This window comes from Mesoplodon bidens (assembly GCF_964165515.1).
Source record: "Mesoplodon bidens genome assembly, chromosome: 8".
Classification (NCBI taxonomy): domain Eukaryota; kingdom Metazoa; phylum Chordata; class Mammalia; order Artiodactyla; family Ziphiidae; genus Mesoplodon; species Mesoplodon bidens.
The window spans coordinates 69755805-69781954 of record NC_138165.1 but is presented as its reverse complement, the minus strand read 5'-3'; the positions used below and the strand labels follow the sequence as shown (position 1 = coordinate 69781954).

At 36.3% G+C, this 26150-nt stretch overlaps 1 protein-coding gene across 3 annotated transcripts in view; it reads right to left on the bottom strand.

Annotated features, from left to right (window-relative positions):
- GLS (glutaminase) overlaps positions 1-25521 on the bottom strand; it is a gene marked incomplete at its 5' end in the record, with an annotated part of 80904 nt that extends 55383 nt beyond the window's left edge. For all 3 annotated transcript variants that reach the window (XM_081243255.1, XM_081243256.1, XM_081243257.1), the window contains 6 exons: positions 1942-2105; positions 4940-5019; positions 5744-5873; positions 10376-10497; positions 10853-10949; positions 25103-25521. In XM_081243255.1, coding sequence (XP_081099381.1) covers positions 1942-2105; positions 4940-5019; positions 5744-5873; positions 10376-10497; positions 10853-10949; positions 25103-25521 — 1012 coding nt within the window. The remainder of the gene's footprint in view (positions 1-1941; positions 2106-4939; positions 5020-5743; positions 5874-10375; positions 10498-10852; positions 10950-25102) is intronic.
- Positions 25522-26150: the final 629 nt, after the last annotated feature.

The following is a 26150-nucleotide window of genomic DNA, read 5'->3' as shown; positions in this document are numbered from 1 at the left end:
TGATATTAAAAGAGTAACTACTATAATTTCTTTAGCTATTCATTATATTCAGATTAATGTTAATTTATCATCACAATCTTATAAAGTTAGGACAATATTAATATATTTATTTAATTTTATAATGCTAGGTAAACACACATGCACATACATACACAGAGTGTAGTTTCACCACAAATTACCCTTGAAATTTTCAATATAAAAAAGACCCACAGGGCTTCCCTGGTGGTGCAGTGGTTGAGAGTCCGCCTGCCGATGCAGGGGACACGGGTTCGTGCCCCGGTCTGGGAAGATCCCACGTGCCGCGGAGCGGCTGGGCCCGTGAGCCATGGCCGCTGAGCCTGCACGTCCGGAGCCTGTGCTCCGCAACGGGAGAGGCCACAGCAGTGAGAGGCCCGCGTAATGCAAAAAAAAAAAAAAAAAAAAAAAGACCCACAAACTCTTTTCTTGCTGGGGCTAATCTAAAACCAAGACTCTAGAGCACAGAACCTATGCAGAACTCAAGAAGGAGTGGTATGGTATAGTGACGCCTTCATTTTCCCATTTCCCAGATTCCTGGTATTGGCTCAGGCTTGGAAAAAGTCAAAGAATATCAAGGCAAAACCTCTTGTTAAACTTTATATTCAGTTATTACAAAACAGTGCTAAATTCCTGAGTTCTTATTGTGATTTTTTTTCTTATAGACTTAGTGTCAATAAAACGTACATGGCAAAAAAATGTATTACTTACAATGTTAAAGTCATTTACCCCAAGCCTATTTTATTTCTTACTAGTCAATTCACCAGAACCACCTAGTTTATTCAAGTTTGTATTTTTGGGAAAATAGTAATTTTTCTTATAAAATGTTTAATCTTGTGAGAACAAAAATATTCTTTCCATATTAAATCTAGATGTCAGTGAGTTTAATAAATAAGGTACTTCTACATATGATGTCCTTATTGAAGTTGCTAGTTTACAGTAATCTCCATAAAATCAAATGTAGCATCAGGATAGAAAGATTATGGTAAAATAAGTAAGAAAATGTAACTGCTCTCAAAACAAATAGAAAGAGAAGCATAAGAAAGTATCAGTCCTGTAACTTCATTTTAAAAATTCATAAAATAATACTGAGTATAAGGCATATTTTTTATTTTTCATCCAGCAGAAAGAAAAAATACAAAAGTATGTTTCTCACAACGATTACTGTAATCACTGGATTCCTTCACTCTTGTTTTCTTCAATTCTATTTTAACTTGTCACACAATGAGGAACCTAGCATATGCCTGAAAGATTAAAAAACAGAAACCAATCTATAGGTTGGTGTTTAGATTTAAAACCTCTATCAGATCAAAAGTACTAACTACCTTTGTCCTCCCCTTTTCTTTTGGATTCCTGTAAAGCAATAAGACTTGATAGTTATCCAACTATTTAACACAAGATATTTCCTTCAAATACTAAATGTTATGAAGGAGAAAAAACAAAACACCACCTCAACCAGGGCCACCATTAAAGCTTTTTGTTATGGAAGTTTTCAAATATATACAATATACAAAAGTAGAAAGAAAAGAATATAAGCATGCATGTACCCATCATTTAGCTTCAATGATTACCAACATACAGTAATAATCACATGCATCACTCCCAGCTACACTCCACTGAATTATCTTAAAGCAAATTCCAGACCCTGTGAGACTTTATAAGATATTCCCCTATAGGTGGTTATAAAGTGAAAATCTTACTTCCTGCCTCTGTCTTTTCTCTGGCCCACTTTCCAGTGGTATGAGAGGCCTAAAAAATCTGTTTTTTAAAGTAGGTTAACTATCTCTATGGGTTTCACAGAAATTCCATGACAAATGAAAAAGTATCAATGCTTTTAATTTTCTTCTTCTTCGAAAAAAAACTAGTTAGATTTACACAGGAAAATGAGGTATTTCTTCTTCCAAGTAACTTTTATATAATTCTTACCATCTTCATTTAAGAACAGTTTGTTGAACCTTAATCCACTTGGCTCTTTCCCAACATATCGATGCACATATTCTGTTCCAAGATCATTAACAGCAATGGCATATTTCAAAGGTTTTACACAGGATTGAAGGCAAAATGGAACTTTGGTATCTCCAATAGAATGCCTATTTCAAAGTAGATTTAAAAAATAATTAAGATCAACTGTGAAAAAATGTAACAATAACTGGAGCTGTTATTTACATGTTAATTCTAATTTATAATGGTTTTCCTATAATTCAACAGCAAGTTTACTTGGATACTGAAGAATAAATATAAGTATGTTTATTTTAAGAGGGATACTGCAATAAAAAGGCAAAGGCTTACAAGTACTCAGGTAATAGACTGGTTCAAAATTAGATAATAAGTAATGTAAAAAATTGCCTCTGAGGGCAAGAGGGTATGGCCCTCCTTACTCCTATCTGTATTCAATCATACAAAATGAACTAGCCCTTTTAGAAATTAGTCACAATTTTTTTTTACTCATAGCTTTAATCATGGCTAAACTGTGGTTAGTTTTTAAATGGAGCCCAGTTTATTCAATACCACTCTCTGAGACCCTGTCTATAAATGCCTCATCTTGTGAACCATATCTATGGACAATTTCAGCCCCATTAAAAGAAACAGCATCCAGTTTTATAAACCTGATAGAGCTGGCACTAATGGCAATCATTATCACCATGTAGATAAACAACAGAACAAACTAAGATGCAAATGAAATAGAGAATAGGTTTGAAAATGAAAAAACTGTGACTGGCCCCATTATAATGTAAGCTTCACAAGGGCAATGATCTTTGTTTTATTTGCTGAAGTATCCCAGGTGCCCCAAACAATGTTCCAACACATTACAGGCACTCATTTATTCAAGTGAAATTTATTCACAGTGAAACTGGGCACTACAATGACTACCCCTGGGCAAACAGGGGATTTAATGGAGACATCAGAAAGACACCTTACTTCTAAGTATATGATGGAATATAAATAAACATGTATATATATATATATATAAAATATATAATATTTTTCCTGTCAAATTTATGAATAACTTCTAAGTCAGACCATAACTTCAATTTGGCAATCATTCTGAAACCTGACAAAAGCCTGTCTTACTACCTTTGGATTTAAAAATACCTATGTTCTAGCCCAAAGTCAAGTTTCTTATCTCTAGATAAGAAAACTGAACTAAAAGAATCATCTCTACACACAAAGTATGTTTAAGAAGAAAAAACACATGTGCAATAATTAGGTGATAATAATTTCTTCCAAATATAAAAATTTCCACTACATGATAAACCATTTCCTCCAAATACAAAAAATAGGAATACCACTCCCTACTGGAATTTGCTCCGTAAGGATAAGCCATGTCTTTTCATGCATTTGTGTCTGTTCATAGCACCCGATATTTAATTCAACACACAAGTGTTTAGTACATTTCACAGGCCCAGATAAGCATAAAAGCCTGTCATAATGTAGAGAACAATGGACTGGAATTTAAGAGACCCAGGTGCTAGTTTCACCTCTGCCAGTTTTATACAAACTCTGAGCCTCAGATTCCTTATTATAAGAATGAATGAGCCAAACCACATGCCTTTTTTTTTTTTTTGCGGTATGTGGGCCTCTCACTGTTGTGGCCTCTCCCACTGCGGAGCACAGGCTCCGGACGCACAGGCCCAGCGGCCATGGCTCACGGGCCCAGCCGCTCTGCGGCATGTGGGATCCTCCCGGACCGGGGCACGAACCCGTCTCCCCTGCATCGGCAGGCGGACTCTCAACCACCGCGCCGCCAGGGAAGCCCCACATGCCTTTTTTAACTGTAAATATTTGAGAAAGATTAAGTAGTAAAAAATAAAAGGATCACTTACAATGAAGGCACTTAAGAGATACAAATTTTAATAAATGGGTGCAAAAGCTTTAACTGGGACATTATCTTGAAAAATAAAATCTAAAATTATATGGCTAAATGACTTGTAGTTTTAACAAAATTTAGGATAAAATTGTATCTCTGATATAAATTCATCAAGCTATATACACCTCGGAGTTATATATCTCATTTTATTTAAGTTATATTTTAATGAAAAAAAATAATTACCTTAGTAAAAGCAAAGAAAAAAACAGAAAGATTATACCTCTGAGCTAAAGTCTTCCAATGAGTAAAAAAATATTGATTTTTCTTTTTTTGGCATAATTTTTCTGACTGATAAAACCAAATTACAACATGATAAGAAATCTTATGTCTGACTCATAGCATAATAAAAAAGGTCATGCTTAAAAAAATATTTCAGAACTCTGTCCATTTTTCCAAGGGCCTCTCATAATTTACTTTTCTTTTAACTGACTTTTTAAATCAAATCATTCTCTTTGAAGTGCCCTCATATTGTTATCCTTTTTATAATTCTGCTGGATCATCAAATGTCAGTGGTTATGCCTGGAGTGTGAGTACATCACAAAGATCACCTTCATAGACTTCATGAAATCCTGTGTCTTTTGAAAATGACTGATGGGTAAGAGACTATATTAACATTATATTGCCTTAACTACCATGCTAATCATATAAGCAGCAAGAGGAACAAAGATAATGACAGGATAGGTAACCCATGTTAAGCCAGGAAAGGTGAACTAATTTTATTAGTGGTCAGTTCATTAGTGAATAATTTCATGTTCTGCCAAATCCACTTTTCCTAAGTAAATGTGTAACTGTAGTTCCTTGAACGGTAAGCATTCAAGTAACAAGACTACAACTGTGAATAAGATAGATGAAATGCCTCACAAAATTTAGTATAAGGTATTGTTTCAGTTGAGTTTTCTAACTTAAACTAAAATCTAAACTTCTTTACCTTCTTGAATTTTTGTCAGGTCAGGGGGCTAATTACTATTACAGAAGAGGCTCCTCTCTACCTCATGTTCAGTGTTATGCAAAATTTAAGGCTTAGAGTTGGTTTTGATGGATCTGAAATAAACTTACCTCTGTCCATCTACTGTACAAACGGACACACCCCACAAATCAGGACTGAACTTGGCTAACTGAGGAATATAATCTGCAACCTATCCAAAACAATGGAAAGAAATGAACAGATATAATATAGGCAAGTAGTATTTTCTACCAAAAAACTGATCTCAATTTAGCTTCTACCAATGAACAGTTATTTTATAGTACTCAGTGGCTTTGTAGTCTTTTATAACAATATTCATAAAAACTAAGGGCACAACAGACTTGAGGATTACAAGTGAAATCTAAGTGACTTCTCTCAGTCTCCATCACCTACTATGTTTTCCAATGCATTCTGTCTTCCTAAAAAAGCACAGTCTAAAAGAGGAACTAGGACTTGATTTTTTTTTTTAAGGGAAACAAAATTTCTTTAATCAGGGTCATGCTAATAGGGTTTCATTACCTAAAAACTTTCAATATGGAGAATAAATAAAATAGTGCTTATATTATGTAGAGGATTTTAAAAACTGGGAACATTTTATTTAATGTTCAAGGATATCATACCTGCAGAAATTCCCAGTAAGCTACTTTTTAATTAATTAAAAATTTAAAAGACATCTCAATCATTTGAAAATCAAAAAGAACTCTTAAGCTTAGATTTCTTTTTAGCCAAAATAACAATTAACTATCTGAAATATTTTAAAAGCACTTACTCCAGTGGCTCCACTTAAATTTCTTAATTAGCAAAACACAAAACTACACAATTTTACTCTCTACCTCAAGTTTAGTTGAATTTATTAAGTGATAGGCTTAGGAAAATATTCACATCAAAAACATTACCTTTCCTCCAGACTGCTTTTTAGCACTCTCATATAACTCATCAATGTGTGAAGTAAAAGACATAAAGTCAGGAATGACAAACTTTCTTCGAAAGGCTTGTGTCAACAAAACAATGTTGCTTTGAACACATCTGTGGAATATGAGAAAAAAATTAATAGACTGGGTACCTTTCAAATATTATTGCTTGCTAATAATAACAATATTAATCAGGAGAATATTCAAACAATAAAGAAGTTCAACATTTTAAACGACAAACTAAATTCTATAAATTATACTCTTTCTACATTATTTTCTTTCCTTCAAGCAGCCTTTCATGTAGCTGCTTGTAAGCTGCTGAACAAGTTAAAGAAATAAATTAGCCTAAAAACTGTGTCAAAGATTAAAACAGCAGAGCATTCCACCAGATTAAGTACCAAGACCATCTAAAAACAAGCTTTTCAGCCTACCAGAGTTGATAAGCATTCAGCATGATATTTGGTTAACAAAAATCAGACTTGAATATATAGTTGAGATCCTGTTTATTCTTCCATGAAATAACCTCAGACATATATCCTTTAATTTCTACGTATTACTAGTATTTCACAAAAAAATAAACATTTTGTATTTTAATATATTTTTCCTAAATTACATTTTGAAAAATTTGCATTTCTAAGCTAAAAAAAGGGGAAATAATACCAACTTCGTTTAGTCAGATTTGTCTCTTATATGAAATACTTATTAAAATGCTGATAAAAATAATGTATAACTTTAAAAACTATATATAGTATAATAATTTTATATTATTTGAATCACCAAAAATGTTAAATTACATTATTCTATTCACTGTAAGATGTGTATATACATTGTAGAATAAAATTGTTTCACTGTTAAAAATTATTTAAAAGATATGGTAAACCATCTGGATGGGAAAGCATGAAATCTAATGATTTGAACCAATATTCTACTTTGTTTTAAAAAGGATTCAAGCTAGAAAATCAATTTATTAACGTAACCTTAAAGAGTTTAAAAATAGGTAACAGCCAGCCATATACTCTAAACTCATCTTAAGAGAGTCTCAGAAACTTAGTAATAGAATAGTTAATTGATAGAGGAAGACATTTGCAGACCTGAGCATCAAGCCATAATACCAACTTAAGACTAAGCCCATAACAGACTAAAAAGTACTAAGTTTCAAGTACTATTTATCCTGCTTAACCCTCAAAACATGAACACTATGAGAAAATGATTTCCCCACTTTACAGATAAGAAAAATCTGTGTTTAACTTGCAAGTAAATAACATGCACTAATTATAAATGGAGAGTCGGAAAAGTAGACACTCTCGGTATTTCTTTTTCAATCCATGGTAAATGATAAATTTTTATATCTCAGTATCTTAATTCAAGTTGTTCTAAATTAAACATCAAATTAGAATTAAAAGCCAGCTATCACACTTTAACTATTAATAAAAATCCAGAATATATACTCACTTGGTCAACATAAAATTAAACACTGATTTAAAATAAGTTATTTTCAGTGATAAAGATGTGTTTCAGTTACAACATGAAAAAGTTACAGTCCTAATTTCCATTATTAATCTACAGACGTAGAAATAATTGACATCCAAGAGATAACAAATATTTACTTCAATAACCTTTGATAAATTTTGACAGTTTCAATGTTAATCTAATAAATACTTTTTGCCATTGACTTAATATTTAATATGCTCCAAACAGCAGTTCAACTTGCACGCGAGTTGCAAGTAATATATAACAAAAGACACATTTCTCAGCAGAAAGAAGTTAGGACAATTCCTGACCTTAAATCACTATATCTGTATCAAATCAAATCTACATGCCCCCTTTTTCAAGAAGTATTACATTAGAAAATATGAGGACTGCCAAACAAACATAAATTATTAACCTTACTATTTAACTACTGAAAATTAAACAGCACTTTTAAAAGGAGGCTTTATCATTAACAATATTGTACAGTCAGTGAAACTGGGATTTTTTTTTTGTTTTTGCTCTATCAGAAGGTGCTCATAAAGCTGTGCTAACAGCCTTCACTGGTGAATTACTATGGCCAACCAAGGCAATACCATTCAAAAGAGTGTCTAGCTGCACGCTGATGAACAAACTGTAATGTTTTTCTTGGGAGTTACTTTAATATAGATGTCATGAATCTAAGTAGAAAATCAGAAGGGATATAAAGCGACCTGAGGAGGAAGTGCTTATGCTTTTCAACAGTCACATCTTTCTCATGCTTTGTTCAGTTTTCTCATCTGTAAACTGGTAATAATAATTTTTCTTTCCTTCTTTACTTAAATGTTTAGGGTTAGCAACTGTAATGCACATCAATGTTTTATAAAGTATCTCACATATAATTTTTCATTAGTAAAATAACATAGTGGATAAGAATTTTTTAAGAAAAAGCAAATACAAAGACTACCACTCATTTCCTCCAAAACAAAAAAGATAAAAAAATTATGATCACACAAAAAAATACTTCTAATATTTATATGGCTAAAAATGCATGAATAAATAAGGTATTCCTTTTCAACACAAATTTTCTACTTCTATTGAGATTATTAGCATTAAAAACAATTGATTATCTAGATAGGTACAGGCAGTCTCCAACTTTCAAATAGACCATGCTCCAGAAAGTATGCATAGAACTTATCTTCCCATTCAGAAAAAATTCTACATATTAGTTGTTTCTCAGATTACCCTCAAAGGCTAAATATATTAAGCAACAGTGTATTTTAGGTAAAATATCAACACATTGACTTCAACCAAATCTTTCCACTTTCCTTTATAAATTACTTCTTTGGGAAGATGAATTCCATTGTACCCACCTGCATGGAGGTGAGATTATTTCTGGCAACACTAACTAGAAAACTTCTCATTTTGAAAACAGAGAAAAAACTTCTCTGAAGCAACCACCGTTCCAGGTGACCTTTAAAGGTTAATAGTCAGAGGTTTTGAATCACCTCATTCTAGGGATGAAAAGAGAAATCATATGCCTATAGATGTAAACTTTTCCACTGCTTGTTCACATATACCACTAAGCATTTGTCAAGTTGGGAACTGCCTATATTACAATCATCAATTTTTTTAAAAAATTGGATTAGTGTTTAAAATAATGCTAATTGTTATTTTTTAATATACTTATAGGTAGAAAATTTTATGATTGTTTCCTGGCTTCATACTCAGTGTATTTAAATTACTTTCAATTTCATATTTAAACAGAGCAATATGTTTATGAAGCACAAAAGAAACTTGACCAGTACTAAAAAGGTATAAAATACTGCTTTCACTTAGGAATTCCAAAGCAATTCCTTATACCCATTATCAACAGACCTACCTACCAACTCTCTGACAACTTCATTCTCAGATATACCAAAATAACTCCCCAGAAGGCAACACAATCAAGATACTTTGCACAGATAGTTCATGAACACTAAATAAAATAGTCTTTACTGCAAAGGCACAGCTAACTAGAAGTGATTTCCTTCCCTTCACAAAGAAACAGGCTCTGAAGATTCAAAATTCCTAACACCAATTCCAACATGGAACTGAAATCTGCACTTAATAACGTCGGCTGAGTTCACAGAATCAAGAACCTTGTGGTGAAAAGACAGAGACCTAAAATTGCCAGCAGTGCTTCACAGTATGCCAAGATACTTGGGAGGATCTCAGTTAAATACTTATACCTTCAGATGACTTAATATTCCAGGATATTCCCAGGAGACATCTAGAACAAATCATCTAGCCCCCAAAAGACAATAAAAGAAAAAATAAATAAAAATGCATACATACAAATAAACTTTCAAGGTAGATGCTGGAATTCTTTGGATCTATTCCAACCTAAGCCTATGGTCTGGAAAAAGCCAATATCTTACAGTAGTGTTTACAGTTTTATACTAGTTTTCATTTAATTTTAGTTGTAAAATACCATTTACCTCCTTGGGATCCATGACAAACTTGCTGTCTATTAAATCATTAAGCAATCAGACTAGTAGGAACACATTAATGAAGATAAATAATAAAGATATGCAAATATAAGAAAGTCAAAATAAATATTCTCATTCAACCAAATCAAGGCATACATGTCAAAAGTTAGCATTAAGTTTTTAAACATTATGAAAAAAACAAAAATAGCCAAAAGCCTATGTAGTAATATGTCTGAAGAGAGGAGAGAAGCAGACAACAGAGACATATAAAACCAGTGAATATAGGCTGCCTGAAGCCTTCTCATTTTATGGTGTCATCTAGAACACCTTGTAGGCAAGAACAGAGACCACGCTGAGAAAGGCTGCAAGATACGCAGATGAATTAAGAGATCAATTTAAACCATGACAGGACAAAGAGTGTGCTCTATTCAAACCGAATGCAGTCTCCAGGTACTATAAATTGGAAACATCCATGGCTACGTTTCCTCAGAACAGTTTCAAAGTATATTCTTAGCCCCAATGTATTACAGAACTTTAATGTGCACCAAGTTGTTCCAAACAATTTATGTTTTAAGTCCCCTCCCCCCTTTTTTTCAGTTACACAGGAAGCACTGGCCTTCAAAGATGCAATTTTGTTTTAAAAGAAAAATCACCATATAGCATAGCAAGTGACCATTAAAGGTTTGGCAGAAATTTTTACTTTTTAAAAAGATCTTTGTCTAACATGACACCATCTGATGTTGTTTGAAGAGTTAATCTTAACATATCCATACACTCTTTCAACCTGGGATCAGACGTTCGCAATCCTGTAGATTTGAGTGCCTGTTTTTAAAAAAATAAGACTTTGTAAATATATAGTGCAAATAAGGTATATGCTTATTCCAACTACAAGTTTTTAATTCCTGTATATAAAAACTTCTACACAAGACCTGAACATGTATATGGCATTTTAGTGTCACTAATACCCACTTTCTGGACAAGTTTCTCATTGTTTCTTTCATTTTCTTTCATTGATTACCTTGAAATGAGCATGATGAAAATTTGAAAATAAGAGAAACAGTGTCAGTCAGAATCTACAGGTCAGATGACCTTTAAGACTACATTTCAATATTACCATATTATTGATTCAGTATTACTGATTTTTAAAAAGTGAAGATAAAAAAATATAAAAACTTACTGTAATAAATTTATGAACAGGTATTTTCTCTTGTCCTTCTGCGATTGTATAGAATAGCAAATCTTCCAAGCTAGGTAACAGACCCTGCTTTATTTTACTAAAGGGGGAAAAAAGAAGAAAAAATTAACCCTTATGTGAACATTCAAGTGGATTTTAGCTATATCCATTTAAAAATAATCACTGAACCAGACTACAGTTGAGTTGATCTATGCATCAAGACCTACTATCATAATAAATGCTGATTTACCAAAATCAAACAGTATTACTGAAACCGCACTGAAAAACAAGTTTAAAAAATGATTCATTAATTAATACAGATATCTTTTAATCCCAAGTTTTAAAATCTTGAGTACTATTTCTAGTGGTGCTAATGCCTAGCCATCTGTTGCTAATACCTTCCTGTACAGCCTAATACAATCACCCAGTACTAATTATGGAGCCTAGCAAATGCTCAGGTAGAGTCAATACTTTGTTCTCTTGTTGTTATTGTTTTTTAATATGATGACTATACATATATATTGTTCAAATAGTTAACCTGATTGTAAATCTGGGGGAGAGAACAATTAAGTACTGGACAGTGAAGACTAGTGCATAAGTCCTTGAATCCTGGCTACAATACTTACTAGCTGAGTCACCTTGGATAAATTAATTAATCTTTCTGTTAATCAATTTCCTCATCTGAGAAAGGGAGATAATAGGGCCTACCTCACAGGGTTCTTGTGAGAATCAGTTGACTTAATACATTCAATATCTTTAGAGCACTACCTGGCAGTGAGTAAGTACTCAATTGTTGGTAGTTGCAGTTACTATTTCTAAAGTGACCTAGGTTTTTTCATGTACAGCTCAAATGCCACAAATCACAAAGACTGTTAGAATAAAAATTTTACCATAAAAATACATTAAAATCTAGTATAAAGTGCTATGATTAACCAAACTTTTAATCAAGAAAAATTTTTTCCTATCCATTGAAAAGCTTTCAGGTAAACAAACTATAATGAACCCATTTAACATCTTCTTTTTGGGGGGCTCTGAAACTGAAATGAACACATTTCAATATTCTGAACATCTATGACTGTCATAAGTATTATAGTGATGTTATAAGAATTTTAGATCTAGGGCAGACCAATCCCCTCTCCATCCATCACTATTTATTAAAATCAAAGGTAGAAATATATATGTGTGTATGTATAGAATGTGTATATATATAAAATCTCTGGAAAGACTTTACCTGTATTTCAAGAAAGAGAGAAAATTACAGAGTGGTCCATATATTTCTAACTTAAAAGACAACAGAATACAGTGTTGTTTCACAGAGCATGTACATTTACATATGGACATATAAAATTTCTCCTAAAAGACACATTAATGTTGGCATTAATATCATTTATACTTGTTTTCAAAGCTGTTACACCAACTTTTAGTTCTTAAAGTCAACCCTAAAGTATAGGAATTTCATACCAATGTTTAAAAAAAAACACTAACACATAGGATTATTGTAATTTAATGATATATCCCGGATATATAAATATTCCCTGAAACAATTCTGGCTCTTAAAGAACTTTTAAAAATGTATTTGGGATATTTTAATAATAAGAGTTAAAATTTATTGATCACTTTTGTTAAGTACTCTGCTGTTTTACACTCGTTCCAAGTTAATCCCTCCAATGATGTCATAACAGAAGGTACCATTATCCAAAATATAGTATGGCTCCTGGTACACAGCAGAAGCTCAATTTATTCATTATTTGTTAAAAACAATGACTAACTCTATCCCCATTTCACAGAGGCTCAGACAGGTCAACAAACTTCCCAAGACTGCAAAGTGGCAGAGATATAGTTAGAACCTCTGTTTCTCTGAATCCAGAGTCCAAACTATATACCACTACAGTTTTACTGGCTCTCAAACGTACTAGCTAGTTATTACTTTTATAAGGTACAATTTTTCTAGGTTTTACCCTGATCTAAAACCATTAAACAGGATTCAACAATACTGATGACTTAATATAATACATTTAAAGAAAAATTGAGCCAGCTGTCAAAAACAATCAGTGGAAAATAACATACCAATTATTTACAGAAAGTGGTTTGTCAAATAAACTTCAGATACTGGTAGTTTATCACTTTAAAAAACTGCAGAATAAGCTTTCTATGTATTTATCGCACTAGTAAATGGTATTTGTTTTGCCTAAAAGCTGTGTAAGTAACATAAAATATACACCTCTTTAGCTTATGGTACATAGGGCAAAAAAATTAAAATGACCATGTTTACTTCCACAGCTAGCAAAAAAAGGTAAATATTTACTTGCTTTTGGAGAAGAGACTAATTTTTATCCACAGGAGAGAGATTTAAGTCATCCCTCAAAAATATGCTCGCAAAATAAAATGTTCAAAATTGATTTAAAAAAAAGTACTACCAATCTCAGCATGTAAAAGCTCAGACTCTGATTTGAGAATGAGTTCACTTCAACAGCCTGGTGAACAAATGCACAGATTCTCCCCAAACAACACACAGAAATTATTCCAAAGGCCTTTCTTGGTATTACCCCCTTTTCTTTCCCCAAATTTAATATGGTTTTGTGGCAACGCGTCATGATAACACATTTTGCTCTTAAAATTCAAAAGCTAAAAATTATAGTTTTCAGACTATATAGTAACTAGGATATTCTTGAGAAGTATTTAAGTTTTAATGACAAAAAAAATAGACTATAACAGGCTTTCAAATTGTAGTATCAACAATTGTTGATAAGCCCTCAGATTCCCTAAGGAAAAACATGAATGGTTATGACACTCAGCAACTAAAATGGGACATACATAAAAGATTAGTAAATCCAAAGTACAGTCCTTGTTCCATACCTTTTTATTCCTTCCCTTTTATTCTCCCTCATTTTCTTTCTAATTTCTGCCTTTAAGATCTTTTCACTGCCATTTTGTTCCTTCTTTTACCCATTCCTTCTCCTGCTTTACCCTCACAAAATACCTGCCTACAACACAGAAATGATTTCTTTAAAAAAAAAAAAAAATCCCATGCATTTAACTGGCATCTATAACATGTAGAGCATTATAGTAGTCATTACTTACAGTCTAAAAGGGAAATAGAAGACATACATCATGAGGAATTACAAGAAAGAAACAATGGGATCCAATCACTGGAAAATTACTTCACTGTGGACTAATAAGGTAAAGTTTTAGGAGAGGTGGAATTAGAGCTAGACTTGAAAGATGGGTAGAAGCTGGAAATATGGCAACAGAAGAGGATTTCCGGCCAAGGAAACAAAATGACCACAGCAATGAAGGTAACCATTCACTGGGTATTCACAAAGAACAGCGAACTGTTAGAGCACAGTATATGTGAATTAAGGTGGCTGTTTCCACCCATGAGCTGTTAAAATATCTAATTTTCAGGGTTGAGAGAGACCTATATAAATCAACCAATAAATGAAGAGACTACCAAAAATTTACATGTGGAGTTTAAATTCAGGGGTAATTTCTGCAAACATGAAAAGAGACACTGTCTTTGATTACGGATCAACCAGTTTCCCAATACCAAAGGACAATTAAAACTCCTCAGTCTGATATTCAGTTTATAATTTGGCTTGGTACTATCTATTCTATCAAAATTTTCTAAGTAAAAAACTGTACTATCAAATGAAAGGAGGAAAATGAACTGCAAAATGAGAAGAGGAAAAGAAATGGAAACTAACTATATTGTCTTATTGTTAAATAACGTTTCATATTACTTGACCTTTCCAAACTATAAAGGCTGGAGTAGTGTCTGTCTTTTTTTTTTTTTTGTCAACTCCATGTAACTTAAATGCGTAATATAGTGTAATGTGGTAAACCTATTAGATAATCAAAAACTTTCAACTAGGTTAAAAAAAATGATGCTCACTGATAGAATAAAAAAGAATGCTTTGGTGTTTTTACTTATGTCTTCGTTTTAAAACAATGATCTTTAAAAAATATCTGGAGTTGTTTTTAAATCAGTTTATCATTTTGATTTTCAGAGTGATCTGATTGATAGAAAGTGTCCATCAACACCAGTAAATTAGCAGATTAAACCTGTGAGGTTGAAAGTTGAATTGATGGTGGCTGACCATATACCATTGTAAGTCGACAAAGTGATAAATTCTGCTCAATCTCTAAATCATTTTGCCCAAGGCTAATTATTGGGGAATTTAAAAACAAAATCTTACATCTTTTAAAGTTTTATTGTTAAAAAAGGACTTTCTGTTGTTTCATCTTATAACTTCATGTGATAAAGCAAAGTGGGTAAACTGTCCCCTATTTTACAGATAAGGACAGTCTCAAAGTCAAGCAATACGTATGTCCAATGTCACACAACTCTTAAGTGACTGGACCAGATTTAGTCCTAGAAAGCCAGTACTTGGTTCCTAATCCCAGATTCCTCCTGCTATGCCACACCGGCTGTGCTGAGTTGTTACACTCCATTTTAGGAGGAATACCTGGAGTTTATTCAGAATAATCAAAGATGAGACTCCTTACATATTCAAGAATTTCTAACCAAAATGCTAATAGGGGAATTACTTATGTTAGATGACTAAACTGTTATTCTGCCTTGTTGAAATTGTACCTTGTACAAAGCAAGGATGAGATTATATTAAATTAGTGCTGCTGTTTTGGCTGGACTTTATTTAAATTTATTCAAGAGCAAGTCAAAGTAAGAAGCACAAAAGCCAGCTTTACGTAAGGAAGTGGCCAGGTTGTCCACATCAGCTGATGGCAATTTGTCCATGTATAGAGCTTTAGAAGTCTAACCCAGGGGGACAGTCTGCCTGACTCCGATGGAAGAATGAGGACCTGGGCAGATCAAGTCCCTAAGGTCCAATTCTGTTAGTCCTTCCAACTTTGTACTCCTTCAGTCAAGTATCTGTTAACAACTCATTCTAGTTGTAAAAATACAGATGTGTGAACTCTGTTACTGCAATCACTTTGATATCACACTAGAGATGACTTCTTCAAAATAACTAAAATATATAGGTAGAAGTTAACAAAAGGCAGACCAGCTACACATAAGGAAAAACAAAACAACTCTGAAAATGGAATGGGCTGCCTTCAAAGGGACTAAATTCTCTTGTCAAGAAGTATTCAAGCAGAGATGAATTAACAACCTGTAGGGAGTATAACAGAAGAGAAAAAACCTGCAGCTGTGGAGATGGGTTTTTAAGGTCTCTTCGAATACTGAACCTAAAAAAGTAATCAATTCAATAAAGTACTTTATTATTCTCCTAATATTGGAAGAAAAAACACAATAAGTCCTAATATTGTATGAACTTGGTTAGGTCATTTAATACCTGTAGCCAGTTTATAAAATATGTAAAATGAGGTGGAACTAGATGTCTTTAAAGTCACTTCCAACTCTAATTCTCAGTTTTTGAGCTGCTCAAAATAGATGTCCTCCTAAACTCCTATACTAAAGATCATAAACTTTACTCACTCAGGACCTATGTAGACATAAAGGATCTATAGATACATATTTTACATATAAAGCTTAATTATCTGGGTTCTTTAAAAAAGTAACGGGAGTACTTAATACCACTGAACTGTACACTTAAAAACGGTCAAAATAGTAAATTTTATGTTACATTAATTTTACCGCAAATTTTTTTTAAAGCTAAGGGGAATTAGATATAAAGGTGAAAGTGAGGGAAAATAGCTAAAGTGGGGACATGGAGGCCAAGAACAAAATGTAGCAACTGATACAAGATACAAAAATCCACAGAAGAACAAGCCATTCAAAACAGAACCAATCAGAGTATGAGAGAACACCTTACACAAATAAATACATTTCAGTGCAGGGGCCACTAATAGCAAACTACCGCAATGGCCACAGGTTTTTGTAAATCAAGTTCTATTGCAAGACAGCCATGCCTACTCATTTACCTATTGTCTATGACTTCTTTACTACAACAGCTGATCTGAATAGTTTTAACAGACCAGATAGCTTGTGAAGCCAAAAATATGTACTATTTGACCCTTCAGAGAAAAAGTTTGCCAATACTTGTCTTAGAACATCACTGTATTTTAGCACAGTACAGTAGCACCCCCTTACAGTAAACCTAAGTTGAACAAGAAATGTTAAACTCTATATTTTATAATATAAATTTTAATATGGCAGAAAAATAGGCAACATTTTCTAAGGAGACTTATGCCAAAAACAGTTTAGAAATTAAAAAGTTTGATGTTTGAGGATAAAAGAGAATGCAACTGGATAATGCTGATAAACAGCTGTACAAATCCATTCATAATCTTTTTCATAACTTTTTTCAATGTGAGGATGCTTACTGTTATACATACTAGAAACAGGCTATTAGGATAGCAGACTAGGACAGCAGGGTAGAGATTTACAAATTTTAAATTTAACAGATGTGTTTTCTCTGATGACAGAAGTTATCATAATGAGAAATCGTAAAAGTAACTATAAGGAGGCAAGGAAAACCAACATCTATTCTCACAAACCACAACTGCTAACATCATTTTGGTTTATTTCCTTCTACTACTTTTTGTAAGCAACTGGAGATCAAACCGCATAGAAAATTTTGTATTATAACTTTTGACTTAACATTATATTTTCCTATATCCCTAAAAAGTATCTGTATTCATTTTATATTACTGAATAAGAAATTCTCATGTGGATGTACCATAACTGACTTAACCATTCCACTTATGTGGACCACAAGTTTTTCCCCACTTTTCTCTAATAAGCATAATACTGTGCTAAAAATATTAGTGAATAAATCTTTCTACACCTCAGTTTGTTTTGTTAGCCTAGATTCCTAAAAAGGTACAAATATAGTTAGTTTTTCTACAGTTTAAAACCTGTTCTTCAGAAAGTCTGTACTCTTTTAATAACTCCCACCAAGAATCTAAGTGCCTATGTCATTCAAAATATCCTCATCAAGGTGACAATTTAAAAATCTTCTTTTGAGGCCTATACCAGAAATTAGTAGGGGAAAAAAAAAAAGTCTAAATCCTGAAAGCTATCAATCTTTTGTTCATTATGCAACATTGATAGTTCATTGTTTTAAAATAGTACTTCCGGGCTTCCCTGGTGGCGCAGTGGTTGAGAGCCCGCCTGCCAATACAAGGGACACGGGTTCGTGCCCCGATCCGGGAGAATCCCACGTGCCGCGGAGCGGCTGGGCCCGTGAGCCATGGCCGCTGAGACTGCGCGTCCGGAGCCTGTGCTCCACAGTGGGAAGGGCCACAGCAGTGAGAGGCCCGTGTACCGCAAAAAACAAAAGAAAACAAAAAAATAGTACTTCCACTGTAAACATTTCTTTAGAAATCACCAACCAGAGAATACTTCCCAAAGGAAGCCAAGATTAACATTTTGCTTCTATTACACTGTAGGTGGTCAGAAAAATCACTAAGCACAGTTCTCAGTCCTATGCACCTGTGTTTCATAACCAAAGCAATTTTATACCTGAGTAGATTCCAGGATAAAATCATAGTAACAGCGTCTCTACCTGAAAGATATTTACCTTATTTAGAGATATCTATAATTAGATATATATCTGTTCACTTAGCTTTAAGCATTCCCCTTGGTATCAAATGACTTAACAAGTGAAATGGCACACAAAGGCAACTCCTTGGTTTATACAGGATTTGAAGACTGAGGTCCTTAAAAAATGCAAATCCTACAAGTAGACTTTCAGTTTCTACAGTCATAATTTTTCTTCACCTCAATGTCACAAGAAGGAAGTAGTGCAGCTTTTTACTGATTTTTTAAAACCTGAAGAAACCCACAAATATCTTCCAACAAATTTCTCTTCAAGGTGACTTTTATCTTTCTCAGACTAAAATTGTGTCCCCCCTCCCCCCACCCCCACTGTTCCCTACATACAAGACTTCACCAAAAAAGACTGAATTCTATTTGGTAGTCACTTCCTGAGTTAGTTGATTTTTAGGTAGGCAGACTTCTTTGTAAAAATGTAAAGCCTAGAAACAAGAAGCTGAAACTCAAGTAGACTAAACTTCAGGATCTCATTCATGCTCCTTCAATGAACTACATCTAAGTATTAATTAAGAGCATGCAGTTTATTACAGATTATGTCCAGATATTATCAATAGCTAAATAGATACATGTGGTTTAAAATAAACATTAGGGGCTTCCCTGGTGGCACAGTGGTTGAGAGTCCACCTGCTGATGCAGGGGACACGAGTTCGTGCCCCGGTCTGTGGAGCGGCTGGGCCCGTGAGCCATGGCCGCTGAGCCTACGCGTCCGGAGCCTGTGCTCCGCAACGGGAGAGGCCACAATAGTGAGAGGCCCACGTACCGCAAAAAAAATAAAATAAAATAAACATTAGGCAGCAAAAAAAAATTTTATGATGTATGTTATGGCTGGCCATTCAAGCAAAACTAAAACTCACTGATAACTGTAATCTAGAATAGAATTTTAATATTGAGGAAATCGCAAATAAGATGACTGAGGGGTTCACTGAGAAGCCCCACATCCAAAATTAAATATATTTTCTATCTTGATTTTAGTTTAAGTGAATTGTAAACATGTTCACTTTTACAAATTAAAAGCAAATGCATTATTAAAGGATCATAACAGAATTTGTCCCCTATTTCAACAAAGGTTCTTTCTATTCCAAAATATATTATCTATATTTCCCAAATACTGCTTCAACCTCATTATCAGTACTATTCTATACAAGAGACCTAATTCAATGTTGCTGAAATGCTTAAGTACTTAATCTTTGAAATTCAATTTGCACAGCATGTGGGGTAACGATTCTTTCCCCCTTGATTTCCATTGATCGTGACCACCTAGAGAGGTGGGATACGGAGGGTGGGAAGGAGGGAGACGCAAGAAGGAAGAGATATGGGAACATATGTATATGTATAACTGATTCACTTTGTTATAAAGCAGAAACTAACACACCATTGTAAAGCAATTATACTCCAATAAAGATGTAAAATAAATTTAAAAAAAAAGAATAAATATGAACTACCAAAATAAAATCATATTATCTGAAGCTAGCGGAAATCATTTTTGTTTGCACCTTCTCTTTTAATATATTTCTAACTATATAGATGAGCAAACATACAATTACTGCATCATGGGTATGCAGTTTTTAACAGATACTACCAAACTGCCTTCCAAAACAGTTGAATTTATACTTCCATCAGCAACGTAAGAGTTCCTATTTCCTATACCCTTGGCATCACTTAATTTAACATCTGCCAATCTGACAGGGGGAAAATGATCTTATTTTAATGAAATACTTTCAATATTGTATCCTGTATGAATTGCCTATTTTCTAAAGAGCATACACGTGCTGATACTTTCTCAGCATGGTCCTTCTTTCTCTTTCCCTTTCTAATTAAAAAATAAAATGCCCAAACAAAAAGTAACTTAAAAATACGTGCCCTCTTCCCCACCTGCCAACCCTTCCCAGAGATCCTTCACTAAGAATATACACTTCTGGGTTTTACAGAAATGAAGTGTGGCATTCTTGAGAGAAAAGGGACAGTGTGATAAAAACGTTCATGTTGGGCAATAATTGGCCTAAAATAAAGGTTAATCAAGAATCTCAAATGCTACACAGCACTGTTTGATATAATGCTCATCCCAGTCCATACTGGTTTTCTGGAAGGAGTGGTATTTTGAAATTAAAACTCTATAATTAATCTTGAAACAACATGCAAAATAGATTGAAATGAGACAAAAGAATGGGTATGGGGGTACAGATTTTAAATCTGAAGTCATCAGATATGTGGAGATAAATGAGAACAAAGCTTGGATGAAAGATGAACTATTATCTACACAAAGATTAGAGGATATGCCATGGAGAAGGTAGACAAGTAGGAAAGAAGCAAAGGCCTCTCAGCCTCAGGGTTTACCCAGTGAGCAAATCCAGAAAGAGCCACAGAACAAGAGAGAACAATTTAAAAAATGAAGAGATGCTATAAAGCACAGGAAGCTCAGCTCAGTACTCTGTGCCGACCTAGATGGGTGAGATGGGGGCGCTGGGCTGGGAGGGGATACAGGTATACGTATAGCTGATTCACTTCATTGTACAGCGAAAACTAACACAACATTGTGAAGCAATTATATTCCCAAAAAATACTACTAATAAAATAAAATCTGTGAGGAAAATAAAATAAAATAAAAAATGAAGAGAGCCATGCAAAGTGGTTTCCAAAGTGATGGAATAATAGTAACAAAATTAAATAAGAGCACTGCAGGGAAAACTGAGCAATGAACATTATATTTTTCTGTAAGATATTTAGGACAGTAGTAAAATCTTAACCTTAACCAGTGACCTAAACCAGAATTGAACTTGGTTGAAGGAGATGGCTAGGATGACAGTGGTTCAAAGAGCCTGACTATGAAAAAAGATAAGAAGATAACTCACTTACATCCTACCTCCTTCCAGAATATAATATGGTATGGTTAGTAAAATATAAAGTTAGACCAAGGGAAGGAGGAAAAGCAAATATCTCAGCCACATGAACTAATAAAATTGCTATGGTTAAGTATTAAATTCACTCTGAGCTTACTGGTAAGCAGGGCAAAAAAGTAAACAGTGCGTATCACATTTTCACAGAAGTACAACTATCTCTCAAGAGAAATTTTTTCTGGAAACCAAAAAAAAAAAAAAAAAAGAAATTTCTCATTTGAGCCTAAAATTCAAAGGCCAATGTCCTTATAAGGTTTTATAAAAAATGAAGCAATTTTTTAAAATGAGAAATTATAGCGTATTTAACAAATGCCAAATATTGTCCTAATAAGCCTTTTACAAAATGTTAACTCATTTAATTTTCACGTGGCTATTTCTTTTAATAATCCTCTATAGAACCTGGCAGAAACCTGAGGGCTGGCATTCCAGGTGGCTTGATGATTCAGGGATGACCTATGCTTTGGAAGCTGAGCATAAGAAAGGATAACAGGATCAGCTGGAACCTTACCTCCCAGAATAAGAGAAATGTTTACAACATAAAGTCAAAATGGATGAAGTCAGGGGAAGAAACCTACATTTAAAAACCAGATCATTCAGGAAATAAACCTTTAACCAGATTAAAAATTTTTTCACAATCTTGAGGCCAGTGCTCTTAATTTTATAATGTAATTTGGAGATAGCTGGGGTTCACTCTTGAAATCCTTGATTGAAAGCTCTCAGGTTTATCATATACCTAGATTGCTCCTAAACCCATCTAGCTATTGCTCTAAACTTTGGTGGCAAAAACAGACTCCTTTGAACTAAGGTAAACAAGGTTTTGTTATTGGCCATTCAAACTCCCAGGGCATCTGAGCAAATATTTGTTTTTTTAAAAAAATTTTTAAAGTTTATTTTATATATTTAATTATATTTAATACTTTTATTTATTTTAATATATTGAGGTTTTTTGGTTTTTTAAAACATCTTTATTGGATTATAATTGCTTTACAATGGTGTTAGTTTCTGCTTTATAACGAAGGAATCAGCTATACATATACATATATCCCCATATCTCCTCCCTCTTGCGTCTCCCTCCCACCCTCCCTATCCCACCCCTCTAGGTGGTCACAAAGCACCAAGCTCATCTCCCTGCGCTATGCGGCTGCTTCCCACTAGCTATCTGTTTTACATTTGGTAGTGTATATATGTCCATGCCACTCTCTCACTTTGTCCCAGCTTACTCTTCCCCCTCCCAGTGTCCTCAGGCCCATTCTCTACATCTGTATCTTTATTCCTGTCCTGGCCCTAGGTTCTTCAGAACTTTTTTTTTTTTTTAGATTCAATATATATGTGTTAGCTTACAGTATTTGTTTTTCTCTTTCTGACTTACTTCACTCTGCATGACAGACTCTAGGTCCATCCACCTCACTACAATAACTCAATTTCATTTCTTTTTATGGCTGAGTAATATTCCCTTCTATATATGTGCCACATCTTCTTTATCCATTCATCTGTCTATGGACACTTACGTTGCTTCCATGTCCTGGCTATTGTAAATAGAGCTGCAATGAACATTGTGATACATGACTCTTTGAATTATAGTTTTCTCAGGGTATATGACCAGTAGTGGGATTGAGCAAATATTCTTGAAGGATTCCCTCACTAAACAGGTTTTTTTTGGGGTGGCTGGGAGGGACAGGATGGGACATTTTTTATGTAGAGTTGTCAATAAGTATTAGACAAAATAGTGTTTCAAAGTTATTGCTAAGAAATGATTTCTTATTTTGACGGCAATGGAGCTAGAAGCTTCTGGGAAACGTGTAAATCTCAAAAGCAGCTCAATTTTCTATCCGACAGAAGGGGAGAAAGGAGGGATACAAGCGCCACTGAAGAGACAGAATGCAAGGCATATTTTCAATAGAAAGCTGTTCCCATCATATAACCTTTAAGGACAACTTCTAAATGCTAGTAACCTCATTTTTCAATTCTGGGCACCTGTACTTAAACTTGTTACATGCCTGATAATTCAGATGATAAGTAAGGTAAGTGAGTACCAAATGAAATTAAGCATACACATTCGAAGAACCTAGGGGCAAGACGGGAATAAAGACACAGATCTACTAGAGAATGGACTTGAGGATATGGGGAGGGGGAAGGGTAGGCTGTGACAAAGTGAGAGAGAGAGAGTGGCATGGACATATATACACTACCAAACGTAAAACAGATAGCTAGTGGGAAGCAGCTGCATAGCACAGGGAGATCAGCTCGGTGCTTTGTGACCACCTAGCGGGGTGGGATAGGGAGGGTGGGAGGGAGGGAGGGAGACGCACGAGGGAAGAGATATGGGAACATATGTATAACTGATTCACTTTGTTATAAAGCAGAAACTAACACACCATTGTAAAGCAATTATACTCCAATAAAGATGTTTAAAAAAAGCATACACATTCTAGTCTCTCAAGAACATTAAAGAGGTAGAAATTTGACAAAAGTCTAGCTTTTTAGAATGTGAACACATTTGAGTCATCCAGCTGAAGATGTTAAATGACCTGCCCACAGTCATAAAGCTACTTTGTGGCACAAAACCATTATCACAGGATATCACAAATTTTGCTCATCACCAAGTGATTTTTTTTTAAATAACATTTTTCAGTCTGGGAAAACAACTTTAGCTTGGAATGTTTTAGGAAGGTGCCAATTTCAATTACAGGAAACATTAAGCCAGGTCTGAGACTGAAAGTGTAAGAATCACACTTTCAGTTTGACTTAAGATACTATGGGGCTGGAAAAAGCAATATAAGTAGAAGGGAAGCAAAACAGGTCACATAACGTCAGTGCAAAATCAGAAAAATAGCAGGATATAAAGAAAGCAGGCAGGTAAATTTTTACCTACAGTGAGAAAAAGTTTGCGTCCATTTATATTACTCAAGACAAAATATCCAGGAAATTGCCTCACATACTGCACAGGAAAAACCAATTTTGTTTTAAAACTCAACTGCTGTGCGGAATAGATGAGTTAACACCCTACCACAATTTCTTTAAGCCGCAAACGCTACTTAACTCGGGTTTTTTCTGAGTTTGTGTTTTACCCGTCACATTTCACCTTGGCTATTTTGAGCTGTATTTTCAAAAATTCTCCCATCTTATGGAAGATGGTAGACAGGCCAAAGCTGGTCCTCGGTGCCAACAGGTGGTCTGTACTGCGTGCCCTGTCTTCTCGGCCACATGACCCTTTTCCTCCTAATCTCCTTTCAGAAACGTTATTTCCGGTGCCCCAGATGGCTCTACACACGCCTGAAGAAGCCACAACAGAAATATTCAGAATACTCTGCTACGTTAGGCTTCCAAAGAGACGGTGGCAGAGATCGAAGGAGGGCAGGCAGAGAGGAAACTCGAGCCTAGAAAAGCAGCGAGTCAGGAAGGCACACGCTTTGCCCATCGCCCGACTCCTTAATATCACTCGGTGATGTTCGTGGGGCACCACCCACCAAGAACTGGGCAGGCGGCCAGGCACTGCAGCCCGGAGCCGGGGCGCTGAGCACGCGGCGTGGGCCGGGCTACCACAGCTCCAGCGCGGGGGGGGTGGCAGACTGGTCCCTCCAGCCCCTTGACTGCTCCACCCGGCGGCGGGGAAGGGAAGTGAGGGCCGCGCGAGGGGCTCAGGCGGGGAAGGCGCGGGCGGGGCCGGGCCTAATCACATGGCGCAGACTGCGCAGGCCGCCCGGCATCTCTTTCTTTCTCCTTCTCGAACCTCCGCTCCCATCCCGCCCCACCGCAGGCCCCTCCCGGGCCCGGGCCCCACGCGGGACAAGGCCTCCTGCGCCTCGCGGAGACACTCACTTTTCGCCTGAAGCCACCAGCTCCTTGCCCTCGCTGTTGCCGAACCCGTCTGTCTCCCCCGGGCCGTCCTTGGGGCCTGACGCCGGCGGGGCCGCGGGCGGCGACGCCCCGGGCTGCGGCTGCTGCTGCGGCGGCGGCTGCTGCTGCTGCGGCGGCTGCTGCGTGTCCCCCTTGCCCAGCTCCTGCAGGATCTCCGAGGGGGAGCTGGACAGGCCCCTCACGAGGGGCCCCGCCGGCTGGCCGCCCCCGCCCCACCACGGGTAGAGCCGCGCGGCGGCCGCCGGGCCCGCTCGTCCCCCGCCCCGGGGGCGCAGGCACAGGGTGGCGAGGGGCTGCGCCCGCCTCAGAACCGCGCAGGCGGCGGCGGGCGGGCGAAGGAGCAGGTCCCGCAGCATCGCGGAGCCTCGCAGCCGCATCATGCCGCCGGGTCCGTCAGTGCCCGCTCAACAGGGGAGGATGCTCCGGACGTGGGCGGCCGCTCTCCTCCGGCAACTTGATCTCCGGCGGGACGGCCAGAGGGCAAAAGAGGGCAGGGACAGTGAGGTGGGTGTGGTTCCGGCTGCGGCTCCCACAGGCGATGCCGCTGCTTCTGAGGCTGCCCGCGGGTACTTCTCACACCGCGGAGGACTCCGCACTGAGGCTGAGGCGCAGGGGCGGGCCCGAGACATTCGGCGCTCACCCTCCCGGGGGCGGGAGGACGCCGGCGGCCGCCCCCTTCGCCTGCTCCGATTAGCTCAGATCCCCGACCTCGCTTCTGATTGGTGACTGGAGCAGTCAAATTTCTCTCGGCGCCCGGTGCGCGGAGAGTCGTGCGGAGGACTGGCGGGGGACTGGGAGGAGGAGTCAAACTGACGTGTGAGGCAGGGGGGCCAGGCAGGGCTCCGGAGTAGCCCCTTCCCTCTCGCTTCGTCAGCACCGGGAGTGCCCTCGTTGGGAACTGAGGCCTTAGCGGTCTCGTCATTTACGAAGCGGATGGGCTCCTGGACTCTGGGGCCTCGAACTGTTTCGGAGACTGATTGGCAAGAGCCCCTGCCGCCCAGGGGCCGGC